This window comes from Geotrypetes seraphini, chromosome 7, assembly GCF_902459505.1.
Source record: "Geotrypetes seraphini chromosome 7, aGeoSer1.1, whole genome shotgun sequence".
In the NCBI taxonomy this organism is placed as follows: Eukaryota; Metazoa; Chordata; class Amphibia; order Gymnophiona; family Dermophiidae; genus Geotrypetes; species Geotrypetes seraphini.
The window spans coordinates 95,421,906-95,443,592 of record NC_047090.1 but is presented as its reverse complement, the minus strand read 5'-3'; the positions used below and the strand labels follow the sequence as shown (position 1 = coordinate 95,443,592).

Here is a 21,687-nt window from a genome sequence, read left to right as displayed (position 1 = left end):
ACTTTAATTTTCCATGCTTTTTGACTACCACCCAGTCAGGGCTCCTTCATAACAGTGTTCCTTGGAAATGTTTGCTACAAAATATGAGCTTAGAAAATTATGGAATCTTAAGCTACATCTACCGAATCGATGCCCTAAAAACACAGGTTTACAGTAAAAAAAAAAAGTGAGCAAGCCTTGAAGCAACTCAAAACATTTTCAAGGTGTTACAGGTGCAAAAAAAGAATGGGTCCTAGAGGAAATTCCAGTGGCCAAGTTCTCTGAGCAGTGCAGCACTGCCCCCCCCCCCCTCCATCCCACCGTGCAAACAGTCACAACCCATTTGGCCTTTGGAAGTTGTTTGTAGCTGGCTGTTGCATACCCCAGGTCAATTGCTGAAATTGCTGGCTCTGCCTCTCCAATGTCATTTTCCGGTTCCGGGGCACAGCCAGCCACCGAGCATACAGAGGCTGCCGGTGCAGTCCCACGGAAGAGTGAGGCAGGCTATTTTTCTACTGCTGTTGCTTGTTTGTAGAAGCAGCAGCAGCGGCCAAGATGGTGGTAGGAGGGAGGTGGGGCAGTGCTGTTCTTGGGTGTGAAGCAGCCCAGAACTACTGTGCAGGGTTGTGAAAAGAGGTATTTGGCTATGCAGCTGCACACCTTGGAGGAACATTGCCTAAAACTATGGCTTGACACTTCTTTACCACCTCAAAGCTACACAGTTTTGTTCTTGCTTACTGATCAATAAAGGCTCTCCTAAGGCTTTTATTCACATTCAGCAGATGGCACATAAAATTTATTCTTGAACAAATCTCTTGTACTAAATTTCTAAATTTAGGTTGAGTTAAAACAAGAAAGGAAAACATATGGAGTACATAGAAAACAAGATATTTACTTCAGGACAAAGGCAGCTTCTAACTAAGCGGTGTTTTGTGATTTCCTTTCAAAATATTTTGTGATATCCATTCCTCTTAGATGGAATATATCAGTAATTGTTAATATATATGGAAAGCTTTTATTTTTTTTTTAAAGAGATAAAGTAAACACTGCAACTAAACTGAACTACTTAAATAGCCATGTTTGCTTTAAAATCAGGTTGCCCAAGCCTAGATCTGAATCTTCATTGTTCCATGTGCTAAGGGAAAGACTAATGGATAGGTATGGCACTTTATTACATTCTTCTACCCCAAAATATTAAGGACTTTGAACTATCATATATTCTGAAGCATACATTTAAATGAAGCCCTCCTAAAAAAGCCCTCCTAAAAATAAAAAATAAAAATTAGAATTGTAGCATAAATTAAACATGGAGGGACTACAGAGTAAAACTGAAACGATGCAAAGAACAAGTCTTACTCAGAAGCTAGAGATACTGGGACAGGCTCATCTAGTAGCTGTAAACTGTGCAAGATCCAGTAGCATAACCAGGGACGGCTGGCATCTAGACACTAAGGAAAAAAAAAAAAAAAGAGAGAATCCCAACAAATCAGTTAAACTCACAATGCCATGTTTATCACATCACAGCTTCTGGACTGTGAAAGCTTTAAGTGAAAAAGATGCCAAATTGTTTTAGTTGCATAACCTGTAATGTTTGCAAAGAAATATCTGATCTGCAATACAAAAAAAAAGTGAAAAGGGGAAATATAAAATTCATTTTTAATCTTAGTTTCTTTAGCAACTTGTAATAGATTAAACCAGGGGTCTCAAAGTCCCTCCTTGAGGGCCGGAATCCAGTCGGGTTTTCAGGATTTCCCCAATGAATATGCATGAGATCTATGTGCATGCACTGCTTTCAATGCATAGTCATTGGGGGATTCCTGAAAACCCGACTTGATCGTGGCCCTCAAGGAGGGACTTTGAGATCCCTGGATTAAACAAAGTACATGAATACATCCAACCCTGGCCATTAATATAAAGAGCAAGATAAAATGGCATTCAAAAAAAAAAAAGAATTGATGCTCAATGTTATTCTATAATAGGAACTCAAAGATGTGCGCCTATCAACCAGATATAATTTCTGGCACCTAATTTGGGCGCACATCCCTAGAATTCTGTAACACTACATTGCATGGTAGAATACACCTGACCTGCCCATGTACCTCCCATCCCTGTGGCCCCTCTTGGGTTGTAAGCTATGGGATTTGGGTACATGTTGAAATAGAACAGCATATAGCAAAATGTGCACCCACATCCTTATTGATGCCAATTAGGACCCAATTATTGGCACATACATCTTGGATAAATGCCCAATTATCAGCACCCAATTTTGGGTGCCATATATAGAATCTGGGGGAAAACATATTTGTTGAATTCTCTGATGAGCTACATAGGATCAAAGCTACACCTGTACACTCCACCTGCCTCCTCTGCTATGAAAGGTCTCTCCTGTCAGAAACTGCCCGCAAACGCTCCTACAGCCACTTCATCCCTCAACTCTGGAACCAACTCCCCTTGCAAATCAGGCTACAGAACTCATTGATGACCTTCCAGAAAAAACTGTGAAGATCCTCCTCTTCAACTAGAAATCCAGCTGCAATCCCTCCCTCCCTTCCAACTCTAATTGCTAAGCCTGGGTTCAAGAGACTACATTGTCAACTGTTCTAACCAATGTGGATCCCCTTAAATATCCCCTTCCAATCTGTTCTCTATTCTCTGTTCTTCTAAACTTGTGCTTAAGTTGCCATATAGTCAGTGTACTGTCCAAATGTATTCCACTGTGAATGTTGGCTTGTAACCCGTTCTGAGCTACTGGGAGGAAGGGATAGAAAGCGAATTAAATAAATTAAATAAATAACAGGAACAGCCAGACAAAATTTCCCTCTATTAAAAGTTTAATGCATTTTTAATATAAAATGAACATAAAGAAATGAAATAAAAATGAGGTAATGAGGCTTTTAGTGATTAACTGAATTTCTTATGTTTTTAATCTCTCCTTAAATTTCAATAAATTTCTTCCCCTTTTCCCAATGTGTTATTAACCTTAATTGTTTCTTTTATATTCAATTGTATTTCTTCCTGTAAATTTCCCATTGTTTGATCTTGTATGTAAAAATAATCTTGTTAGTCATGTTTAGTCATGTTATATTATGTTATGTATTTAATGATATTTTAATATGTTTAGTAATAATTTTGTTAGTCATGTATGTTTCCCTTGACTTTGTAATTTTTAGCTGTACATAGCTTAGAATTTGGAATAGGCGATTAATCAAATCTTATAATAAACTTGGAAACTTGGAAATAAAAACTACAATTAGAATTACAACTAAAACTCATATTTATACTGCCACCCCTCCCTCTCCCTTTTCTTTCCAAGGTCAAAATCATATAATACTAATTTGAAATCCCCTGCTACAGTAGGGCATGGATGCCTTCAAAGAAGAGAAGGAAATAAAAGAATGATATATATATAGACAGGGAAAATGCTTGAGTACCTAAATAAATTCATGTAAACCGTTCTGAGCTCTCCTGGGAGAACAGTACAGAAAACTGAATGAATGAATGAATAAATATTCAAGGATTCAATAGCCATTGAATTCTGGAGAGTTGTTCAGTGTTCTGTATCTTCAATCCTGTGTCTAGCCTTCTATTCCTTACTATAAAAGGACACGACTCCTTGTTCTCTCAACAAACTGGTAACTTTGTCAAATCTGCACAATTCTTCAGATGTTACTAATCAATGCATCATGGAAGAGGATGTTTCCGGCTTCCAGTAACAGGCTACAACCATCTTTGAACTTAAAAAAATATATATATATATATCTTATCCATGCTTTCCTTAAAGCCTTCCATGTTCTCCTTCAATAAGCAGGCTTTGATTCTATAAACAGAGCCTGAAGTTAGGCACCTAGTTTGATGTGCCTAGCCATTCTAGGCACTTTAAGCTGCTTAATCCGCGCTGTTAATGAGCTCATAATTGGCAAAAATTAAAATTAATTGGGTGGTAGGCACATACTGCTTTTGAATAGTTGCCTAGCCCAAGAAGTGGGCTTGGTTAGGGACGGATCTCAGGCGTGTTTTGCATCTAGGCACCTAAACTGGGTTTAGGTGCTGGCAGGCACCGGCATTTAGGGCAAGAAAAACCTAAGATTTTGATGCCTACCAGCGCCTACGTAAGTCCAATTTAGGTACTGCCAGGCGTGATACTATAAATGGTGTCTAACTGAAGATTGACAAGTGCTATGTACTGCGTTCTTCGGTGCCTATCTTTTAGGCGCTGATTATAGAATCAGGGCCTGTATGCTTATATGTGAAAAAGGGATATCTGAGTTCTGAACATTATTCTATCAATGACAAGTGCAAGGGGGTCTGCACTGGGGAGGAGTACGGACAGGACCAACATGTACGCATGTAACTTACAGAATATCATAAATTATGCGGCTTAAGTGGGTGCACCTAAATGAAGGTGCATTAATGCCAAATTATGCTAGTATTCTATAATGGAATCTTGGAGCACAGAATGTCATATAAGGTATGATGCGATACTACATATGCATACTTGATCTTGGGATTTGTCCTTGCCATTTTTAGAGCACAGCCTATAGAAGTCTGCCCAGCACCGGCTTTGTTCCCCAACTACTGAAGTTATCATGGAAGCCCTGCTCCAGCACATCCAAATCTATCTGGTTACGATCAAGGCACAGATCCTAGAAATCTGCCCAGCACTGGATTTGATTCCCAGTTGCTGGAGTTGCTATCTACCCACCACTAAATTTGTTTAGTTCCATTCTATATTTTATGTTTATCCCACACATTTAAAATTCTTTTTTTTTTTGTGTAATCATCTTTATTGGGTAAAGTAAGATAACAGCATAAACAGCAAACAACAATTGCAACAGGGAAGTGTCATGGATATCAAACACAAAGCAAAATAGCAAAATATGTAAGAGAAAGCACTCTAATAGGTGGCCGGAACGCTGTCATCTCAAACACCCAGTATTTTGTAGAAAAAACTATAACCTTAACGCATAAGAAAAAAACCCCGCAGACACACCCCCATACATACCAGCACCATCCACACATCACACACCTAAACAACCTACAATCCCCCCCCCCCCTTACACACCTTCCCAAACAGATACACAGTCACCAATCAAACTAATAGGGACACCGTGCCCGACGGCTAAAACAAGTTGAAGAAGAGAACTCTCATAAATCGGCACCAATGATGATATATAATGTGGGAAAAAAGGCACAGTCATCTGTCAAGACAAAGGCAACGTCAAAGGCAAAGGCTAAGTCTAAACCATAATAAAATGCAGATTCAAGTAGGGAGGCAAGTCTGTGAAACACCAGAGAGACCATAGTTATGAAGTAGAAGCAGAACAGTGCTTCAAAAGGGTATCCCAAAGTGCACAATAGTCCTTCCAGTGATCTTGCGAGCGCTGAGAGTAAGTTTGCAGCTCAAATGCAGCCAAAGTGTCCATGCGACTGGACAATGCAGAAAAGGAGGGTACCTCCGGGGAAGCCCAGTGTTGCAGAATGAGCTTTTTCCCCACCATGATAGCATGGAGAACAAATTTCTGTGAGGATGCATTGAGGTTCTGTTGAGATAAGTCTTGCACATCGCCCAGCAGTAAGGCAGGTGGATTCCAGTGGATGGTGCAGCCTAAGACATCCTCCAAGCACCGGTGGACTTGGGCCCAGAAGGTAAGCTTCGGGCAGAGAAAGAAGGAGGAGAGATTACATTTAACACATAAATTATCAGGCCACAGCCCCATGTGAAAACCTCTAGATCTGGTAAGATATGCTCTGTGCAGTATGCGAAATTGGGTTTCCTGTAAAGAGACAGATTTAACAAACAAGTATATATTCTGAAAGAATACATGCATATCATGAAGAGACACTGTCAATCCCAAGTCCTTAGTCCAGTCCGTTACTACGGGTTGAAGACACTGCGTTCCCTGACCCTCCCTACCCTCCGCGTACCAGGTAGCAATCTTATTCTTATGGGGTGGCACATCGAGAGCCCTTTCGTCCAAGGATCCACAATCCCAAGTGGTAGGAGAAATATGGGTCAGAGAGGCATAATAATGTTTAATTTGGATATAAAGATAATACTGATTGGTGGGGAGCCCCCAGTGGGTACAAAGTAAAGAAAAAGAAGGGAAACTTCCACCCCCCAAGTATAATAGATCGCGAATGGTGGACTCACGCTCAGCACGCCCCCTCAAACCGGGCAAACCCCGAAAACCAGGTACAAAATTAGGGTTGCCAATCAGAGATAGAAAGGGGGACGGATGAGGCACTTTGTGCTGAAGTTTCCGCCACCACGCCCAAGCTCTTTGAAAGGCATATAGGTAATGTAACGAGGGGTACCTCAAAGAGACTGGCGAACCCTGAATCCCATGCATGAATGAAACAAAAGACACTGGAGAGCAACAAGTAGCCAGAAGATCCAGAGGAGAATAGCGCCTATGCAACGTCAAATGTTCATGGATCCAGCGGAAGAGAGATGCGACATTGTAGAGGCGAATGTCTGGCAGCCCAAGCCCCCCTTGCCCCTTAGCTTGAGACAGTTTGGGGAATCCAATTCGTGCCTGTTTGGCATTCCAAATAAATTTGCGGACAATAAAGTTATAGTGGCGTTCGTCAGCACGACTAACCCAAAAGGGCACCGACTGTACCGCGTATAAAAGTTTCGGGAAGAGAACCATCTTCACCAAAGCCACCCGGCCCATCAGGGATAAGGGAAGGGATCGCCATTTATGACAGAGGGAGTGGATCCTTCCTATCGCTGCCGTTATATTGGCTTCATACAGCTTTTTCGGATCCTGGTGAAGATAAATCCCTAAATATTTCAATTTCCCAGGTGCAATGCCCACTCCCAACCTTTCGAACCAAAGATCACCCGGAGAATCGTGCAACAGTAGGGCTTCAGTTTTTTCATAATTGACCTTTAAACCGGTAAAGAGTCCGAACGAGTTAATAATAGCCATCAAGCGAGGGAGGTTGACATCGGCATGCCGAACGTAAAGCAGCATATCATCAGCGAACATACTAATACGAAATTCTTGTCCCCCGATGCCCAAGCCTTGAAGTTCCCGGTCCTGACGGATTCGGATGGCCAGGGGTTCAAGAGAAAGAAGGAATAGCAGAGGGAACAATGGGCAGCCCTGCCGTGTGCCCCGACCCAGAGAAAAAGGTTCAGAGATCACCCCATTGATCAGCAGCTGAGATTTAGGGCAAGTGTATAACGCTGCCACCCAGGCGACAAAGTCCCCGGAAATGCCATAGCGATCAAGGATCCAAAAGAGGTGTCGCCAGGAAACCATATCGAACGCCTTCTCTACGTCAAGGCTGGTTATTAAAGCCCTATCGGAGGCATGATAAGGAAGCTGCAATACCGTGAGCACTTTAAGTAAATTCATGGAGGCATGCCTCCCTGGAACAAAGCCCACCTGATCCTCGTGGATCAGGTTCGGTAGAATCGTATTAAGACGCGCCGCTAGTATCCCGGCAAGGATTTTAACATCCTGATTCAGAAGTGAGATGGGGCGATATGAACCCAGTTGGTCCGTGGGTCTCCCCGGTTTCGGCAAGATGATAATGTGAGCACTGTTGTGGGTATTACCGGGAGGTGTTTCCGTCCGAAGTCCCATAAAATAAGCTTGCAGAGGGCCCAAGGCCGGTGGGGGCAGTAGCTTATAAAACTCCGGGCCAAAGCCGTCTGGCCCAGGAGTTTTAGCCAGCTTGAGTTTTCGAATAGCCAATTGCAACTCTTCCCCACTAATCGGCTGGTTAAGCGCCGTCTTCTGTGGGTCAGAGACCATGGGCATGGACAGATTGCAAAAAAAAGCGTCTCGCGCTCTGTCATCAGGTGGCTGTTCAGCATAAAGCCTTTGGTAAAATTGAAGAAATTGATTTGTAATGGCCTGTTGCTGAGTGTGCACCCTCCCCGCCCCATCCTTGATATGAGTAATGACATGTCGGGCTCTAGGAGGGCGGATCAAATTGGCAAGTAAGCGACCGGTTTTATTACCCCAAGCATGCAGCTTGTATTTGTAGAAGTATATATTTCGAGAGGCCCTTTGGGAGAGAATATCATTAACCCGGTGTTTGACGTCCAAAAGCCTATCCCGCAAGTCACTGGTAAGATTCAAGATGTGTGAGCGTCGCAAGCGCTGTAACTCAGCAGTCAAGGACAACAATTCCCCATCCCGTTTTTTCTTAGCAGCAGCAGAATAAGCCAGTACGTGACCACGCAAAACGGCCTTTGCCGCTTCCCAGTATGTAATCGGGCTCACATCCTCCACATCGTTCGTCTGAAGGAACTCTTCCCACCGCTGCCCCAAATAAGTGCGAAAAGAAGGGTCCGAGTACAGATGAGGAGACATCCGCCAAATCCTGCCAGGAGAGGCAGGAGAAAACTGCAAAGTGGCGCCCAAGAGCACATGGTCCGACACCAAAGGAGCGGCCATACCTGCTTTGGTCAATATAGAAAACAGGCCATCAGAAATTAGAATGTAATTAATGCGAGAGTATACGTTATGAGGGTGGGAATTGAAGGAAAAGTCACTATCAAGCGGATTCAGGGTTCGCCAGGCATCCAACAAGCCCAATTCTTGTAGAAGAAAAGGTATCCCCTTGTTATAATGTCCCCGAGGGGCAGTTTTAGCCGGTTTACAATCCAAAAGGGGCTCCGCCACCACATTGAAATCTCCCCTTATAATCAACTGGTGGGAAGAGTAAGCAGCTAAAATCCCCACCAAGGAAGAAAAAAAAATCATGTGAGTAAACATTCGGAGCATAGACCGTACCCAACACAAGAGGGGAACCCCACAGTTCACCAATCAGAAATAGATATCTGCCCTCCGGATCCTTAATTTCCTTATGGACATAGAAGGGAATATTCTTATGAATCAAGATCGCCACCTCACGCTTTCGGGAAGAATAGGCAGAGAAACCCACCTGTCCCACCCAATCCCTCCGAAGTTTGAGATGTTCTGTGGCGGACAGGTGGGTCTCCTGAATAAAAGCTATGTCACAGCGCTCCCTCTTCAGATAGGATAAAATCTTGGTACGTTTCACAGGAGAATGAAAACCATCAACATTTAAAGAATTAACATTCAAGTTAGCCAGTATGAAAAGTAAAAGTAGGAAATGCAATAAAATGAACCAAAAACCATAGAGGAGATAGGGATCGTCCCAGCCAAATCCCCCTCCTCCATATATTATGGAGAGTTCTATCCATCCGTCGCGACATCCGTCTCAGCCAAACACCAGACAAAGCATCATGCCCTAGAATCCCAGACAAATCACCAACCATCCAACCAAGCATACACATACACACACACACACACACACACATACCAGTAACTGCTTCCCCCCACCCCTCCCCCCACCAGTCACCCTCCCCTCCCTCCCCAGACCTTGCAGTCTACCCCTAGACAACAGAACAGCATAGATACAGCAGCTCCGGGCCACCCCCAAGTCAATAAAGCAAAGGAGGGTAATTGTAGAAAAATGAAATCCAGAAGAGGGATAATTAGAAAGAAATCCCAGCAAATATGAGCAAGTACAGTAAGAGAACACATTAAGGAATGCAAGTCATCATATAAATAAATGTGCAAAGTAAAGACAAATATCAAATGCAAGAGCATACTCCATTAGTAATGTCAACATTCTTGAACAGCAGGAACAACAGAAACATAAACATGGGCCCCAACATGGAACCATCCACGAGAGAGACAGCCATAATGTGCAGCTATCTAATCGGGGGTCAGGGCAGCGAGCACCCCCATCAGGTAGTTCCCGGGGAGTTCAAGCAGGAAATAAGATTCCACAAAAGGATGTTCTGCTGCCCCTTAAAATGGCTCTCAGCCACAGGTAATCAACCCGAAAGATAGAAGAGAGGCAAGCTCCCCCAGGCTTCCAATTCAGGCAGGCCACGAACCAATGAAACCAGAAAAAAGGCATATCTGAGAGGCTCAGTCACCCACACGAGGAGAGTCAAGCACAGGGGAAAGCTTTTGGATAAATTGCTCCATAGCCTGTGGTGTGTCAAGGAAGGTGACCTTATTATTGTAATATATACGTGCCCGAGCTGGATACAGTAGATTAACCCTGATTTGGCGTTTGTAAAGCTCATTGCAAAAAGGCGCCATTGCGCGCCGCTGGTAGGAGACGTGCGGGGAGAAATCCTGGAAGATAAGAATTTTATGGCCTTCAAATTGTAGCTCCTTCCCCTTGCGATATAGGGATAAGACTTTTTCCTTTGCAGCGAAATTGAGGAAACGCGCAATGACAGGGCGTGGGCGCTGCTCGTTTTCACCACGGATCCCCACCCGGTGCGCCCGTTCAATCAACAGCGGGGCCAGAGGGGCCTGCAGATCAAAAACTGTAGGCAGCCACGTTTCGAGTCGGGCTTGAAGATCCACGTCGCGCACAGAAGCCGGGATACCAATAAAGCGCAGGTTATTCCTGCGACCGCGATTCTCTAGGTCCTCCGCTCGCTCCTTCAGGGTGGTATTAGATGTTTCCAGGTTGCGGAGTCGTTCCTCGAAGCTGTCTGTGCGGACCTCTTGCTGGGCAATGCGATCCTCAGCACGCTGTATCCGATTCGCCTGGGACTCCAATTTTTCACGCATCTCTTCCATAAAAGATTGGATCTTAGTAAGTTTATCTTCCATCACCAGCGTGAGGGAGCGTGTAAGTTCCTGAACGGCTTCTTCTTGCAAAGTGAACATCGCTACCTCGTGCTGCTCCGCCATTTTAGCTCCCGGCACAGTATGCTTAGCTTTTGCTCCTCGCTGAGCTTTAGTCGGCATAACCAGGGAAATCCGTCCCAAAAGAGCCAAGTCGGAGGCTCACTCCACTCCCCTATTTGCAGAGAAAAGAAAAGTGCACAGCACCCCTCGAAGTAAGAGGTTTAAAGCGGGTTTTAGAGTGGAGTGGCCCGGAGCTACTGAGAGGCATGTCCGATCAGGTCTCCAGCATCACGTGATCCCTAAAATTCTGATAACTGTTTTCATCTCCATCACCTCCAATAGGAAGGCATTTCAGTTATCTAGCACCCTCTCTGTGATAAAATACTTCTTGGACATTAGTCCTGACTCTGTTCCCCTTCAACCTAAATTCATGTCTCTTAGTTCTACTACCTTCTCATCTTTAGAAAAAGGTTTGGTTTGTATATTGTTACCCTTCAAATAGTTCAAATAGTTACCCTTCAAATAGATCTTTCTCCAGGATATACATCTTCAAATCTCTCCTCATATATCTTGTGACGTAAATCCCATACTATTTTCATCACTTTTCTCTGAACTGCTCTTTATGTCCTTAGCAAAACATGACCTCCACACAATAATCCAGTTAGGGCCTTACCAACGACTTGTACAGGGGCATCGATACCTTCTTTCTTCTGTTCGTTATACCTCTCTCTATGCAGCTCAGCATCCATCTGATCATGGTCATTGCCCTGTCACATTGTTTCATCACTTTGAGACCCTCATACACCAATCACTCCAGGGCTCCTCTCCTGAGCTATGCTCTGTCTTTTGCCTCCCATCTCATGCATTTCCTTTGGACCCCATGTGCACCAGTCTTTACTTATTCACATTAAATTTTAACTATCAGACCTTTGACTATTCTAATTTTTGGAGATCTCTTCTCATGATTTCTGCTTCCTCCGGGGTATCCACTCTGTTAGCCATCTTCGTGTCATCCATAAAAAGGCAAACTTTTCCTTCTAACTCTTCAGCAATGTCTCCCACAAATATATTAAACAGAATTGGCCTCAGTATCAACCCTGAGGCACTCCACCACGCACCTCTATTTCCTTTGGATGAATTCCATTTACCACCACTGTCAACCAGTTTTACACTTTGGGTCCTAAGTTCAGACCTCTCAGCTTATTCAGGAGTTTTCTATGAGGAATCATAATCAGAGGCTTTGCTGAAATCCAACCAGTTCTTTAGTCATTCAGTCAAAGAAAATCAATCAGATTCATTTGGCAGGATTTTCTTTTGGCAAAAACCATGTTGCCTTGGATCCTGGAACCCACTGGATTCTAGAAAGTTAACTATTCTTTTCCTATAGCAGTGACTCCCATTGTTTTCCTACCATTGATGTGAGGCTTACCGACATGTATTTTCCCTGCCTTGCTTTTGTGAAGAGGGACCACATCAACTCATCTCCAATCTCACGGAACCTCTCCCATCTCTAAAGGTACATTAAATAAATCTTGAAGTCCAGCAGTATTTCTATGAGCTACCTCAGTTTCTGGGATGTACTACCCTAGCTTTATCCACTTTCAGATTTATAAATGCTTTTTATCGTGAACAGTGCAATATCAACTCCATTCCCAGATGTATCCTCTGCAACTGACTGCAGTCCTTCTCCAGGATTTTCTTCCGTGAATGCCAAAGAGAAGTATTTATCACATTATCCTCATCATTCTGCACATAGCTGTTCTCAGCATCTTTTGGTCTTATAAATTCCATTCCTAGCCCTTCTCCTTTCCCCAATATATCTGAAAAAAAATAACCATCTCTCTAATTCTTTAGGCATTTTTGCTTCTGCCTGTGCTTTAACTAACTATGTTTTCCTCTTTGCTTCTTTGAGTTTAATCTGGTAATATTTTCTGTGATCATCTTGTTGCATTCTTCTGTATGTTTTGAACGTCTCTTTTACCCTTTTTTTTTTTGTCACTTGTTCAGAGAACCATATAAGCTTCCTGTTTCTCTCTCTCTCTCTCTCTCTCTTTTTATTTTCCAAACTTTCCTTGTATAAAGATCTATTGCAATATTTATAGCACCTTTCAGCTTGGACCACTACCCTTCTACTTCTCCTGTGCCTATCCTTGCTGTCAGCTCTTTCTTCGGGTAATCTCCATTTTACCAAAGTCAGAATGTCCGAAATCCAGTACTTTTCAGTTTTGTGTGTTTGCACTCCATTTTTGCTCTTATATCAAACCATATCATATGATGATCTCTATTGCCTAGGTGGTACCCAACTAGACATTAGAAATACTTCCTCCATTTGTTAGCACTAGATCCAGAGTTGCCCCTTCCCTCATGGATTCTGTCACTATTTGTCTGAGCAAAGCACTTTGACAGGCATCCATGATCTCTCTGCCTCTTTCCAATTCTGCAGATGGAACATTCCAATCCTCATCAGACAAGCTGAAATCTCCTAGCAACAGCATATCCCCTTTCATCCCAAGCTTAAGGCATTGATACTCCTGGAAAAGATGCGGAATCTGAAAATAAAGGATAAAAAGGCATTTTATACACAACCAAATCTTGCAACTGCTTTCAGGAAACCAGGTTGTTTTCAATCAAGAGATCCTTACACCAGGCTGCTAATCTCCTCACCTGCCACAGATGAGATAACCACCATCTGATTCAAAGATTTTGTCTAACCAGACTGGGGATCAGAGAAAAGACACTTACTGCCTTTCTTTGGTAATTAGCAAATAGTTCACACTCATATCCAAAAAGATGACATGGGACACAATATGAGATTTCTCATGGAAATTTTTGGTTGCCAACGATATGGAACAATATGGGTTATGTTGTTTACAATGCCCATATCATTTATAACGGCCCATTCCTATCTATAATACAGCAGTATTATAGATATGTTCTAAAGAGCTTCCAGTTCTTGCAGCACTGGGAAATTCCCCCCCTTAGAGACATAAAGACCAGCCAGTAAGATTTGCTAAATTACTAAACAATCCCAAGAGGAAGGTCCAGCCAGTGTCTTTCTGCCTGGTTCTTAGACGATTTAAGGAAAAGAAAATTAGCAGGTAAGAACAAAATTTCACCTTTTTCCTGCTAGACCTGTGAGCTGTACCAAAACAACCCATTCATACTGATCAAATCAATCCTACAATAAACAAATAGCCTCTCTCACATGGTAACAGCTTAAGAGAAATTTGCATCTTTTCTTTTTATGAGAATACAATAGTGATTTTGTTCTGTATATGGTCATACATATATATCATCCAAGTTAATGGATTCCACCCATTCCAGTCAGCACACTCCTTGAATGGGAAGGGATAAAGACCAAGTTCAAATAATCCTCATTCTTTTAAGATGACAACACGCTAATCCTGAGCATACCCCGTGTGGCAGATGAGCACGGAAGCAGATCAATGTTCAGCTTTGATACAGTGCCTATTAAAAGTATATCAAAGCACTTTACAACCAAATGTAAGAGGTAAAACAGTGATAGGTCAGGAAAGTAACAAAAGGAGACAATTACCGGTACATTCCTCATAATATTAACAACATGCACATGCTTTATGATTTTTCAATAACTGTAGAATTGGGGAGAGGGGGGGTAATGCGTGATAAAACAGGCAGTGTGCTAAAAGACTGCTACCAGGATAGCCACAGCAAGCATAGTCAGTGAGGTGGAAATGCCTGAGAGAAATAATAGGATTTCAATCCTGCTATAAATTTTGGATTTAAGAGTTTTCAGCATGAAGATACAACGATAAAGCTTTCCACAGCATGGGAGTAACTATGCTAAAAACAAGACTGGCACATGCTGTCTAATCTAATTTTCAAGGGAGATATGATATAACCAAGAGAGGTATCCGAGAAAAGGCAAGCAGGAGGCAGGAAAGATGGAGAAGGAGAGAAAAGCAGAGAAGAGAACAGGAGAGGGGAAGAAGGAGCAAGAGAAGGCAGGAGAGAGCAAGAGGCATCGGCGAGAGGTAGCTCTGTCCACCCCCGACATCCAGCAGAGCACCTCCTTAAAAGGGAAGGGGACAATGGAGCTCAGCCATTCGGTGAGCGTTAAAAGCGCTCAACTTAGCGAGAGCACCTTTGCGACGGGCCTTAAGAAGAGACAAGCAAAGAAGAAACACTAAGGAAGGACACCTACACAGGCAAGTACCACAAGGACAACAGGACAGACAAGCAGTAGATAAACAAACACAGTAGTAGCAGAGGGCAATCACAGCAGACACAGATGACACACACAGCAATAGGGATAGCAGGTTTAAAATCAAGAAAAGAACTTCACAGTAACACCGAAGATGCTACACAGATTTCTATACAAGGAGAAGCCACAGATTTCTATACAAGGAGAAGCCACTTCAGATGACAGACCGGTAAGCAGAGAGCAATGGAAGCAGCAGACAGAAGCAGGATGTTGAGCTACCCAGTTTTCTGCACCGTTTGCCATATGTATGACTACCTCCCCTCTGGGAGGCGGTCTTATGTATGCACTTGATGCGAGGGCCTGAAGAAGCAAGTCAGACTCCTGGAGGGCAGAATACTGGAACTAGAAGCACTTCGAGCAGTGGAACAAGAGGACAGAGAGGCAGAAAACTTCATGACAGAGGAAACCGTTGAGGAAGAAGTCAGGGAGTTAGAGAAGTTCATCGAACAGGCATACAGGGAGGCCGTGGAAAATCACCAACAACAGTGGAGCTGCCAAGATACACCTACAGTGAGTGAGGATCACATGGAGGACAACCACAAGGAAGACGAGTCCGGTGCAAGCCAATGCCAGGATGAGGGAAGATGGAAGTGCACAGAGTACATGGACCTACAGCTGGAGAGATGGTCATACACCGGGGACATGGACCTGTGGCTAGAAAGGCAAGAGAAGATAGAGAGGACAGCAATCGTCGTGAGGGACTCCATCATCAGACAAGTCGACAGCCACGTAGTAGGAGGAAGACAGAATCGGCTGGTGTCCTGCCTACCGGGAGCCAAGGTAGAAGATATAGTGAGACACATCGACAGGATCATTGACAGCGTGGAAGAGGAAGATACGGTGGCGGTGATCCACGTGGGGACAAACAACGTGAGTAACAGGAACTACAGCAGGGAAGAACTGAAGGACCAGTTCCGGATGCTAGGAGGGAAGCTGAAGACCAGAACGCTGAGGATAGCATTCTCGGAGATCCTGCCGGTACCCAGGGCTGACGAGAAGAGGCAGATGGAGCTGCAAGCAGTCAATGCACGGATGAGGTGCTGGTGTGAGGAAGAAGGATTCCACTTCGTGTGCAACTGGACGATGATCTAGGGGAAGAGCAAGCTATTCAGGAAGGATGGACTCCACTTCAGCGGAGACGGAACAAGGCTACTTGCAAGCAAAATCAAGAGAGAAATTGAGAAGTTTTAAACTAGGAAGAAGGGGAAAGCCAACAGTCGACCAAGAGTCAATGGTTCGGGAACTAGTATACCCAGAGAATATCGTGCAGGAAGATAGCGGGGAAGACTCACTGGATCATATGCAAGACAGAAATCCTGATGGATCGAAAGGGACACAAGAGGGAAGGAAATGCAAGAAAGTGTATGTGCACAAACACAAGGAGCCTAAGGAATAAGGTGGGGGAATTGAAAGCTATGGCACAAAAGATAACCTTGACATCATCAGCATCACGAAAACATGGTGGATTGAGGAAAACGCTGAGACATTGTGCTACCGGGATACAAACTACACCACAGAGACAGACTGGCTCAAAAAGGTAGGGGCATTGCTATATACATCAAAGAGGAAATTGAATCTATTGGAGAGAACACGCCACAACAGACGGATAAGTTAGAGTCTCTATGGGTCAAAATTCCGGGAACAAATGAACTGGAAAAGAATATCGGCATCTACTACCGACCCCTAGGGCAGTCTGAAGAAATTGATGGAGAAATGACGGACGAGATTAAAGGCAACTGCAAGGGAGGCAACGCAGTTATTATAGGTGACTTCAACTATCTGGGGATAGACTGGAACCTAGGCACCTCCGGCTGCGCTAGGGAGACCAAGTTCCTGAATGCTGTAGGCAATTACTTCCTGGAACAACTTGTCAAGGAAAATACAAGAGGAAATGCAATTCTGGACTTAATTCTAAATGGACTACAAGGACCGGCACAAGGTGTAGAAGCAGAAGGGACGCTGGGAAACAGCAATCACAACATGATCCGCTTCGACCTGGACGCAGGGGCAAAACATCGGTCCAGAACTACGGTCACGGCACTTAACTTCCGAAAAGAGAATTAGAAAGGGAAGAAGATTAAGAAGAGGATAAGCACTGTAAAAACGCTAGAGCAAGCTTGGTCCCCTTTTAAGGACACAGTCACCAAGGCACAAAATCTATATATACCACTTATCAACAAAGCATCCAAGAGGAAAAGAATAAAGAACCGGCGTGGCTCATTGTGGAGGTGAGGAAGTGATCAGAGGCAAGAAAACTTCATTTAAGGAATGGAAAAGGCCAAGAACGGACGAAAACTGGAATAAGCACAAACAACATCAACGCAGGTGCCATAATGTGGTAAAAGGGGCCAAAAGAGACTACGAAGAAAAAAATAGCCAAGCCGTTCTTTCAATATATTAAGGGGAAACGACCCGCGAAGGAAGCGGTGAGACCACTTGATGACCATGGAATAAAGGGAGTGCTAAAGGGGGACAAAGCAATCGCCAAGAAACTGAACACATTTTTTGTGTCTGTATTTACCGAAGAGGATATACACAGCATACCGGAACCCATCAGGCTATATGTTGGAAACGAAGATGGGAAACTGACAGGGTTGATGGTCAGTCTAGAAGAGGTATGCAGGCAGATTGATAGGCTTAACAGCGATAAATCCCCGGGACTGGATGGCATCAATCCGAGGGTCATCAAGGAACTGAAAGGGACTATAGCTGAACTGCTTCAACTAATAGCCAATCTGTCGATCAAATTGGGAAAGATTTCGGAAGACTGGAAGGTGGCAAATGTTACGCCGATCTTCAAAATAGGTTCGAGGGGAGATCTGGGAAACTACAGACTGGCGAGTCTGACCTCGTTACCGGGAAAGATGGTAGAGGCACTGATAAAGGATCACCTTGACAGATACGGTCTGATCAGGACCAGCCAGCACGTTTTCAGCAATGGCAGATCTTGTTTGATGAACTTGCTGCATTTCTTCGAGGGAGTAAACACGCAGATAAACAAGGGCAACCCGGTTGACATTGTATATCTGGATTTTCACAAGGTGTTCGACAAGGTTCCACATGAACAACTACTTTGGAAAATTGTGAGCCATGGAATCGAGGGTGAAATACTCACGTGGATTATAAACTGACTGGAGCATAGGAAACAGAGAGTGGGGGTAAATGGACAATACTCGGACTGGAAGAGCGTCACCAGTGGGGTGCTGCAGGGCTCGGTGTTTGGAACCGTGCTCTTCAACATCTTTATAAACGATCTGGACATTGGTACGACGAGTGAGGTGATTAAATTTGTGGACGATACGAAGTTATTCAGAGTAGTGAAGACACAGGGGGATTGCGAAGATCTGCAACGTGATATAATCAAACTTGAAAAATGGGCATCGACATGGCAAATGAGGTTTAACATGGATAAATGTAAAGTGATGCATGTCAGTAACAAAAATCTCATGCACGAATACAGGATGTCTGGGGTGGTACTTGGAGAGACATCCCAGGAAAGAGACTTGGGAGTTCTGATCGACAAGTCGATGAAGCCTTCTGTGCAATGTGCGGCGGCGGCAAAAAGGGCAAACGGAATGCTAGGAACGATAAAGAAGGGGATCACGAACAGATCGGAGAAGGTTATCATGCCGCTGTACCGGGCGATGGTGTGCCCTCACCTGGAGTACATGAAGAAGGGCACGGTACTACTCTAAAGGGTCCAGAGAAGAGCGACTAAAATGGTTAAGAGGCTGAAGGACTTGACACAGAGTGAGAGATTGGAGAAACTGGGCCTCTTCTCCCTTGACAAGAGGAGACAGAGGGGACATTCAAAATACTGAAGGGAATAGACTTAGCAGATAAAGACAGATTATTCACCCTCTCCAAGGTAGGAAGAACGAGAGGGCACTCTCTAAAGCTGAAAGGGGATAGATTCTGTACAAACGTAAGGAAGTTCTTCTTCACCCAGAGATTGGTAGAAAACTGGAATGCTCTTCCGGAGTCTGTTATAGGGGAAAACACCCTCCAGGGATTCAAGACAAAGTTGGACAAGTTCCTATTAAACTGGAACGTACGTAGGTGAGGCTGGACTCATTTAGAGCACTGGTCTTTGACCTGTGAGCCGCCACATGAGCGGACTGCTGGGCACAATGGACCACTGGTCTGACCCAGCAGTGGCAATTCTTATGTTCTTATGATTGTCAGAGATTTGGGTTCCAAATGATAAAAACCCAGCCACATAAGGGTTGAAAAATGTTTGCTATTCCCATGATTGAGTAAAGACAGCCAACAGTATCGTGAAGGCTAAACAGGTAATTAACCAAGCAGACCCAATGGCACTGGAGACTCAGTGCTGCCTTACTACCACAACCAAAGCATCCCTGCCCACCCACTTCCATGGTACTTAATGCAATGCCAGCCTCACTGCTCTGCCTACACAACTTGCTATCTCTGAATGTCTAGCTTCCCCCTCCACCAGAGAGTCAATGAGTTGCTCCCAAAATCACTGCACACTGTGTGACACGACAATTCACCTAGCACTTCCCATCCAATTCCACTCTACAAAAAAGTTATATATTAAATTAATTTTATTGGTACTATACATACATAGCATTTTACATAGCATTTTAAAAAATAGCATACATACATAGCATTTAAAAAAATACTTGTGGAATCTCTACCCCCACAAAAACAAGAAGAGGGAAGGGGAAGAAAGAGCGGTAGTGAGTAGGTGGGGGGGGGGGAGTAAGCGGAGAGACAGAAATGGAGAGAAAAAAATGGACCCCTTAGGGTACCTACTCATATCCACCAATCAGACCACCATTCATCTTCATCCCCCGGAGCTGAAGCCCATAGACCAAAGCTTGCAAAGAAGGGGGGGGGAAGATGATGATCCTTCCTCCCCCACTAGCAGGGATCTGCACTAGGATAGCTGACAAAATCTGTAGGTCAAGATTCAAAGCTGAAAAGGGAGAGCAGCATTCCATCTCCAACTTGGCAAAGGACTATAGACTAATCCCTGTGGAGCACTCCTAGGCCAGAGAGTTTCATCACAGAGATGCAGAGAGTAGATTGTGCCCACAGAGTCTGCCTTTTTGCCAGTGAATCCATCTGCAGAATTCTATCTGCAGCATCTGCTGGAGGCAGAAAAATGCAAGCAAGTTCCTGGGTTGCACCACACCCTATATTGGTTAATGTGTCACTGAAATGTCAGTGTTCTCCAGCTTAATCTATTCATCTGGACTGGTCTAACAGGATAAGGAAGTAATAAATCAGATGGTATTTTCTACTCCAGAGTAAAAAAAAAAAAAGAAATTAAAATTGCAGACCTATTACTTAAACTATCTACAGTACCTTAAGATTGGGAAGAAAGTGGCCAATTTAAAGTGGATTATTTAAAAGGGCTCTTAGGATTTTCTGGGAAGCTTATGTGTGGCTGGACAGTTCTCTTTTCCATGAAGAACAACTGAAGTTAAACCAAATTTCATTTTCATGATATTTACCTCATATGAATCAGATAGGTGCCTCAGTCCTCGTTTTAAGTAGCTGAAATGCTTCTCTTTTTCTAGAACAAGCCTGGGGGGAGGAAAAAAAAAATATCAAGCATATGAGTGGTTATATGACTACAGAATCCTAAAAAACCAAAAACAAAATTTCATATGTAATATGACATTCATATTTTTACATAAAACAAAAAACCAATGCAACCTTTTAAACAAGAGATCAATAATATAGGTAATCAAAAGCAATGTGGCCCATCCTAACTCTGTCCCAAAACACGGCAGATTCAAGTTCAAGCCTTCTTTCAGCTGTTGCTCAGGTCCACCGAGCAAAACAACATACTTAGGTTAGAAGGGAGAAGGAAGGCTTATCAATAAGAACAATCTCTGCTAGCATGTATGAGACAAAACTTTTCTTTCATCCCTCATCTAACAAGAAACAGAAGAGCAACATCAGGCATCCAGGAAGAATGAAAGGGAGGGAGATAAAGAAATAAAAAAAAGAACACAATAAAATGGTTGATTTGCAGACAAAGAGCACTGTGCTTTAGAAGTAGTAATTTTTTTTTTTTTTAATGTAGACTGATTTTCACATTACAGTGCTCCCCGCAAATTCGCGGTTGGCAGTCCTGATCATTCGCGGTATTTTCCGACCACGAACCGCAAACCAGTAGAGGACAACGGGAGAGGCAGGAGAGAGCAGCCGGAGCGCCGGCGACTGAAGGAAATCACTCGCTGTGTACTCTGACCGCCTCTTCCTGTACTAAAGTCGGGTCTCACCATTCAGGAGTTGCTTTGACACGCAGCTCCTGATTGGTAAGGCTCGACTTTAGTACAGGAAGAGGCAGTCGGAGCATACAGCGAGTGATTTCCTTCACTCACCGGCGCTCCGACAGCTCTCTCCTGCATCTCCCGCTGCCCTCTCCAGTCTCCCCTATGAAAAACCGTATTCGTGATTTTTCAAGCTTCACGGGGGTTCCTGGAACAGAACCCCCGCGAATATCGGGGGAGTACTGTACTTCTTTTCATCTTGATTACATATCAAACGATACATTAGAATGATGTAAATATTCAAGGCTATAATCCACAATGCTTTGGGTCCTAGATATTTCTTCATGCGGATTATTAGATTGTATTTTTAATAGAGCCTGCATCTTGAACATCACCCTCTCCACAGTGTTTTTGTTCCTAATATTCAAGGCTATTACATGATTTTGAATTTTTAAATCCATAATTTCAAAGCTTAAGTCTAAGGGCTCCTTTTACAAAGGTGCACTAGCGGTTTTAGTGCGCGCTAGCCGCTACCGCCTCCTTTTAAGCAGGCAGTAATTTTTGGGCT

The 21,687-nt window shown here is 43.7% G+C and overlaps 1 protein-coding gene across 2 annotated transcripts in view; it reads right to left on the bottom strand.

Annotated features, from left to right (window-relative positions):
- Nucleotides 1-21,687, bottom strand: part of LOC117364015 (protein farnesyltransferase subunit beta-like) — a 146,174-nt gene that overhangs the window by 71,501 nt on the left and 52,986 nt on the right. For both annotated transcript variants that reach the window (XM_033952728.1, XM_033952729.1), the window contains 2 exons: nucleotides 20,352-20,424; nucleotides 1,336-1,427 (listed from right to left, as the gene is read on the bottom strand). In XM_033952728.1, the coding sequence (XP_033808619.1) occupies nucleotides 1,336-1,427; nucleotides 20,352-20,424 (165 nt within the window). The remainder of the gene's footprint in view (nucleotides 1-1,335; nucleotides 1,428-20,351; nucleotides 20,425-21,687) is intronic.